General features: G+C 40.1%; 1 protein-coding gene across 1 annotated transcript in view; it reads left to right on the plus strand.

The window, feature by feature from the left end:
• The window catches only part of kcna10a (potassium voltage-gated channel, shaker-related subfamily, member 10a), a 20698-nt gene extending 13494 nt beyond the window's left edge, over positions 1–7204 (plus strand). The window contains exon 3 of the mRNA XM_081707103.1: positions 4196–7204. Coding sequence (XP_081563229.1) covers positions 4357–6048 — 1692 coding nt within the window. The 5' untranslated portion in view covers positions 4196–4356 and the 3' untranslated portion in view covers positions 6049–7204. The remainder of the gene's footprint in view (positions 1–4195) is intronic.
• The last annotated feature ends 393 nt before the right edge of the window (positions 7205–7597 follow it).

Consider the following 7597-nt stretch of genomic DNA (forward strand, 5'->3'; position numbering starts at 1 on the left):
ATATTTATGTTTGTAAGGATTAAACACATACACACATACACACACATAGACTAATACACAAACAAATATACAGACAGATACACATGCACACATAGGCACACACATATACTGAGATTCTGTTTTCCTTTTTAACACTTTTCATGTCACATTTCCCAAACCAGTTTTTCAGCTAATGAACACATGTCAAATTCAGTAGGCAATAATGTCAATATACATATAGTAGCAACATTTGCAAGGTGTTTTCCTTTTTTGTTGTTGTTGTTATTGCTGCATACAACAGCTAACATTTCTGTTGGCACTTCCCACAAGACCCAGTGCAGATCAGTAGAATAGTAAGTGAACTGGAGGAGGGGTGTTTGTTTTCCTTAAGGTTGTCCTCTACTGTCAACAGACCAGCAGTCAGACTTCTTTTCTCTGTCTGGCTGTCTCTCTCTCTTTCTCTCTCTCTACCTGTCTCTCTCTCTTTCTCTCTCTCTACCTGTCTCTCTCTCTTTCTCTCTCTGTCTGCCTGCCTCTGTCTTGTTCTGTCCCTTTATCTTTCTATACTGCAGATAAAGGACATGAGCAGTGAGTGTGTGAGGCAGCTGCATTTTAGATGACAGGGTTGAGTCCAGTTGTTTTTTTATTTTTTTTATGCATAGCACTCTGTGCAACAGACATTATCACAAAGCAGTCTAGACCTTTTATGGGCAGGTCGAGGGTGACAGTGCCTAAACTCCCAGACATGACATGAATGAGGAACCTGGCACCTCTAGTTGGGTTATCAGGTGTCAGAAGTATATTCCCGTGTCAACAAACAGACTTGGCAGATGGTTGGGTAGGTTGGAGCTCAGGGCACATAGAACAGGCTGTGATCACCTCACTTGTACAAGAAGAGAGAACCACAAGGGGGTGCAGGCATGAAGGCCCTGTGCATGGGCCTCTGCTCCCCTGTCAGCATACCTGAGTGATCACGGGAGAAAAGGTGGGGCTACAGGATCAATGTTTACATTTACAGGGTTCAGACGATGCCTTTGTCAGGAGAGACTTATAGAAGTGCTCTGTTGTCCTTCACAGAGCTTATGCTAATACAATCAGGATAAGGTATTCGAGTTTACCAGAATTCTTTTAGTCCGTGAATCTTCAAACTTGCACATTTGTCTAAGGAGAAAGTTTATTAACCAAAGGCTCAGTTAAACGTGTGGCTTTTCAACTTATACCAAAAATATCTAGACAGAGTCTGAGTCTTGAACACTGTCAGGAAAGGCAAAGGAGCATAAACAGACATCAGCCTTGATGGTAACATTTAATAATACATCCTGCATACCTTCCTATCATTTACCGTGTAATTTTACATTTACATTTATGGCATTTAGCTGATGCTTTTAACCTAAGCAACTTACAATTATGACTGAGTACACCTGGAGCAATTGAGGGTTATGGGTCTTGCTCAGGGACGCAACAGTGGCCACTTCGCAGTGGTGGGGCTTGAACCAGCAACCTTCCGATTACAAGTAAATTACTAAAATAAACATAACTTACTGTGTAACTTCCCTGTGTGAATCAGTGCATATAAAACACCTACCTGTTCCTACTGGTACTTAAATGTACAAGACAATGAGGAACAGGACAGTAACACTTGGGAACTGTGTAATGTTACAAAATTTACTCTGTTTTCCCCTGAACTTTTGGTGGAATGTGCAGTAAAGGCTTATGGTAGAATGTCCTTCTATGAAGTGCAGTAAATTCTTTTGCCCTTTGCTCATGGCAGTATGGACAATCATTTTTTTATGCATGTGAGTTTGGCGGGCAAGCTTCACTGACACTCCAGTGATTTATTATCATTCTACTTCATTGTATGATTTTGAATGTTTGAACATATTGAGAAATGAGTCTGTACTTTTGAGAATGAGCTCCTAGGAGGCATGTGCTTCCAGCACTGCAGCAGCTCATAATTAGCTGGCTGAAGCAGAAATCAAACTTACTTCCCTCAAATGCACAGCTATGGAAGGCTTGTACTGTCACCCGAGGACAAAAACCTTAATACAGTAATGAAACATACATTTTTCTATCTTTCATTACACATAAGGTATGCAGGGATTTATAATTTTTAAAATTCATTAATTACACAGAAACCACAATGGAAATGCTGTGCTGCAATTCTTACTCTGTATGTACTGGACAGAGTACTCTGTAAATATAGAGAAACAACAGAGAGTGCTCAGGATCCTGAAGTTTCCGCTGTTCTCCCATTTTTACTTTGTAAGCACTTAAAGGACACCAACGTGCAGCTGCAGGTCTCTCTGACCTCTCTCACTTACAAGCAGAAACTGAAAACTGCTAAGCCAGTAGTAATCACTGTGAAAAGCTGGACTGTGGAGGCCAAGCTGGAGCTATAGGACATCTATGACCAGAATAGCTGGAATGTGTTTGAAGCTGTGGCTGTGAATGTAGATGAACTCACAGACACTATGAGATCATGCATTAACTTCTATGAAGACAATTGTGTGCCCACTAGAACTTTCAGAAGTTCAAGAACAAACTATGTTTCACAGCTAAACTGCAACTACTATGACAGTAAACAGGGACCAGTACAACAGAGCCAGAAACACTATAAAGAAATAAGAGGAACTGAAAGGAACTACTCTGAAAATCTAAAGCGTACACTCCCAACCACACAGTGACAATGTGAAGAGGTGTTAAAGCTCTTACAACTACTAGAAGCCATCTCTAAACCCAGACCAGAATCAACCACTGTATAAGGACCTAAATGTATACTACTATACAGGACTGACAAGTCCAGTAACAAGCCAACTTCACCTCACCCCATAAACCCAAACAACCTCTCCTGGTCTTCAACCAGCCAGTGTGAGGCTTCTTCACAAAACAAAAGATCAGAAAAGCTCCAGGACCCAGAGGTTTCTCATGTCTGTCTGAAAAGTCTGTGCTGACCAGTTAGAACCCATCTTCACACAGATTTTCAGCAAGTTACTGGAGTGAATTGCGCATTGTCCCACCCTGCTTTAAAAGCATTAACAATATTTCCATACCCCCAAAATCCTGAATATGCATCCTGCTCGTCTATTGTCCTGTTGTTTTACCTAAGCACTGTGCACTGTAAGGACTACTGTAATCAGCAGACAAATTCCTTGTGTGCTCAGCACACTTGACCAAGAAAACCGATTCTGATTCTGATCTGATTCTGTAACAAGCCCTTAATCTGGAATTGGTCATAGTGTGATTACTGGACAACTATGAAATTAGCTGCTGAACTACAAGTTTTTTCCAAAATTGAAGAGATATGGGGGAAAGCTTTGAGATTGGCCTGTAATTACCCAACTCAGTGGGACTGAGGAAGAATATAAAAGTTTTAGGTATGTAGCCAGTTGTGGAAAAAGTTACTATTGACAACACAGGTATGATTTTCTTAGGTGAGATTTCTTTGAGTATATCTGTAGGTATTAGACCAAGGGCACAAGCAGACAACATTAACTCAGTTTGCTGGATTTGTGTAAAGGACTCTGTTCATTCTACTGCCTTATTTATATCCACCTCTCTTTTTTCTGTTTTAGGTATTAGATTAGCTGAGGGTAGATGCATACTCTGAACTTTTACTGTCTAGCAAGCTCCAGAGCTAGAGGTTTCTACAGGTATGCTCCCCATGTCAACACCAGAAGGTGTTTCAAAGAGCACTGTCCACCTGGTGCTCTTTGTAAGGGAGTTTATCAAATACGTCTCACAGGAGTTTATCAAATATGTCTCACAGTGTCATTTTTTGTTGAGATGTTTTTGTTATCTTGTGTCTTTGTCATACAATCTTAAATGTCTTTTGACTTTATTTTTATTACTTTATTTAAAGAAGCACCCATTGCCAAATGCACACCCTGCAAAAAGAACACAGAAGCTTGTTTGGTTAACAGCCATATTTACTGTACAGCAGGCATACAAATATTTTATTTGTATTCACATTTTTGGAAGTGCTCTGTTTCTGACACCTCCCCAAATACATTTACACAACTTCAGCAGCTGTACTGCCTCTATGTCTGCAGAAACAAGTTTCAAAGGAACAGTATGCAGCACACATAATTTCTCTAAGATGTCATGTCCTGGGTCAATTTAATCTTCTCCTGTGCCTAATCTCAACACCAATATGCACTGTTTCAGTTTTTGTCAGACCCACAGACACACTGTAACTCCTCTTTTGTTTGATTTGCAGGTCTCAATTCTTGGAAGTTCCTTCAGTGTGATGATTATTCTTGTGAAACTAGGTGGAGAAAAGCAATTTAGCCACTTGACCACTTCTTTTGCTCATCTGGAGTTCTGCCCTCTGTGGTGCGGTGTCACAAGGGACCACAGATAGCTGTTCATCTTGGGAGAATGGAGGTGGCGTTAGTTGACTTTGAGAATGTGGAGGAGGACATGAACAGCATCATGGATAACCTTGATAACCTTGACTATCTGAATGAGAAGATGGTTTTGACTTTAGATATGCCAGAATGTGGACTGGACAAAAACCACATAACCGCACCCCAAATTTCTCCCTATGTGGAAAAAAGTCAGGGGATGCCACCATCACCTGCTATACCCCCTCACCCTAGGAGAGGGCATAGTAGCTGTAGTAGTCTGATATCCAACTGGAAACTTTTATTGAACAGTGAGGGAATGCAGAGTGAGACCATGTTCAGCAAACTGGCTAAAGAATATTATGAGGACCTGTTTGTGAACAAAAGAGACCTTGATGATGATGACCAGAAAATCATTATAAACATTGCTGGTCTTCGCTTTGAGACACGAATGAAGACCTTGAACCAGTTTCCTGAGACATTACTTGGAGATCCTTCAAAAAGAATGGTCTACTTTGATCCAATGAGGAATGAATATTTCTTTGATCGAAATCGTCCAAGCTTCGATGGGATTCTCTACTATTACCAGTCAGGAGGAAGGATTCGTAGACCTGCAAATGTTCCCTTTGATGTATTTTCAGATGAGATCATTTTCTATGAGCTGGGAAATGAAGTCATGGAACAGTTCCGTGAGGAAGAAGGCTTCATCAAAGACATTGAGGTTCCTCTTCCTTCCAATGAGTTCTACAGACAGTTTTGGCTACTCTTTGAGTACCCTGAAAGCTCCAATGCAGCTCGAGCAGTTGCTTTGGTCTCCATCTTTGTGATTGCTATCTCTATCATCATCTTTTGCATGGAGACTCTTCCTGAGTTTCGTGAAGACTTTGAGGTCTTTCCCACCATGGGACTGTCTTTAAACCACACACACAATGTGGGTCTCTCATCCCCCAGTGCAACCCCAAAGACAATCACCACCACCTTATCTGACCCTTTCTTCATCATTGAGACAACTTGCATAATCTGGTTCTTCTTTGAGCTCTGCATACGGTTCCTGGTTTGCCCAAGCAAATGTGAATTCTTCAACAACATCCTTAACATGATTGACATCATCTCTATTATCCCATATTTTGTTACCCTGGTAACTGAAACAATGACAGCAACTGGTAACTCTGCTAGTGGGCAAAACATGTCTCTGGCCATCCTACGGATCATCCGCTTAGTACGAGTCTTCAGGATCTTCAAGCTCTCGCGACACTCCAAAGGGCTGCAGATCCTGGGCCAGACACTCAAGGCCAGCATGAGGGAGCTGGGCCTGCTCATCTTCTTCCTCTTCATTGGAGTCATCCTCTTCTCCAGTGCCATCTATTTTGCTGAGGTAGATGACCCCAACACGCAGTTTGTTAGCATCCCTGATGGATTCTGGTGGGCTGTGGTCACCATGACCACAGTGGGCTATGGAGACATGTGTCCTATTACGCTGGGTGGTAAGATAGTTGGCATGCTGTGTGCCATCGCTGGTGTGCTGACCATCGCGCTGCCAGTACCGGTCATTGTCTCAAACTTCAACTACTTCTACCACAGAGAGACGGAGCAGGAGGACAAGCAGCCAGCAACCAATATTTCTGACCAGACCCCCAAATCAGACAGTCATAGTCATACCAATCCAGGAAGCAGCACATCTCTGAATAAGATGAATGGGAGCTCACAAAGTGACAAAACAAAATAGTGATACACTTGAAACAGGTTGTCTGTTCTGATGTTTATGCTAGATTGTCAAGCTCGCTTTTTCCAGAGCAATATTTTTAAATCCACTTTTTAAAACATGTTCGAACTTGAATTGGTTTTAGTTAACATTACACAATGAGAATACTAGTTTTATTAGTGTCCACATTAAAATATTAATCATCTTATAATTACCAACTGTTGGCAGGTCATAAAACCACAAAAAAACTAAAACTAAAATTAAAATTTTAAATCTAGGCAATCATTGTCATAAATCTGATGTGTTCATATATATATCTAACTACTTCACAATTTGTATAACTTGCAGTATGTCATGTTTTGTGACTTATGTCTTATTCTTTGTCTTGTTTAAGCATTTCACACTGTTCATATTACACTGAATTACACTGTATGTCATTGTATTTTATTTCAGTGTTTGGTCAGTTATTAAGAAGCTGTACTATGTCTCCTGTCTCTGGCACTTGAAATGAATGACAGTCTGCTTTATATCAGTTTTTTTCATGCTTATTTCTATACTCATAATAGTGCCTTTTCTTGTAGTCATATTATCAAGGAAATTCTTTGAATGGTGCAAGTACATAGCGATCTCAATTATTGTGCACAGTGTTGATAAAGGTAATTTCATTAGTATCAATATATATTTGTCAAAATGGTTGTTTATGTCTGTCTGTATTTCTGTTTCAGAGTCCTGTATCACTTTTTAAAAATTATATTTGTAGAGAATGATATGATAAAACAGGGTGTTTTACTGAAGTTTTTCTGCAGACATCATTCCAAAGGAAACGTTTTTTTATGCAGACAATATTCCAAAGGAAAAGCTGAAGATCTTATTTTATGTTATCCAGCTTTTGTGACACAAAATACATTTGGTCTTGCCAATTTTTTAAAACTTTATTTATCTGAAATCCGTTTGTGTGTCCAGTTGTATCATTACCACCACCTCAGCAGGATCCCATATTCTGGATCTGATAAAGTGATTTTTATTTTTATGTTTGCAATTCGTAAATCTGTAATGTTAATGTGTGGCTTTGAAGTCCTTTCAGTGCTACAGTGATGGTATAGGTACTGCATATATCATACACATGCATAGTGAACTTACTGCTTTGTATATTGTGAAACTAAATACACAGTAATTGGACTGTGGTGTTTTGTGGACAGTTTCTATCGGTACAAGCGTAATGGAGCTGAGTCCTTCTGTTCTGTCAGCATTTATCAGTGTATCCGAGTCAGAGAGCAACAGGACCAAACATGAGGCTGCTCCACTGATCTATCTGTGTCATACATGTCCCCGCTGTCAACAGGTTTGAGGTCAGAACACTAGTGTCAAAACCATGATAAAAAAAAAGCTATTTACAAAATGATGTGAAGCATGGATAAATAAATAAGCTCTCTGTAAAGTCTTGAAAAGAAGTAGATCCGGTGCTCCCAATATAAACCTTTGAGAAACCTTCAAGTTTACATGCAAAGTACTTTGGTGGCAGTTTGAGCCATGGTATGCAGGCAAAATGCAATGTTATGCAATAAGTAAAGTT

Source organism: Electrophorus electricus, chromosome 24 (assembly GCF_041902795.1).
Source record: "Electrophorus electricus isolate QZ-2024a chromosome 24, ASM4190279v1, whole genome shotgun sequence".
Classification (NCBI taxonomy): domain Eukaryota; kingdom Metazoa; phylum Chordata; class Actinopteri; order Gymnotiformes; family Gymnotidae; genus Electrophorus; species Electrophorus electricus.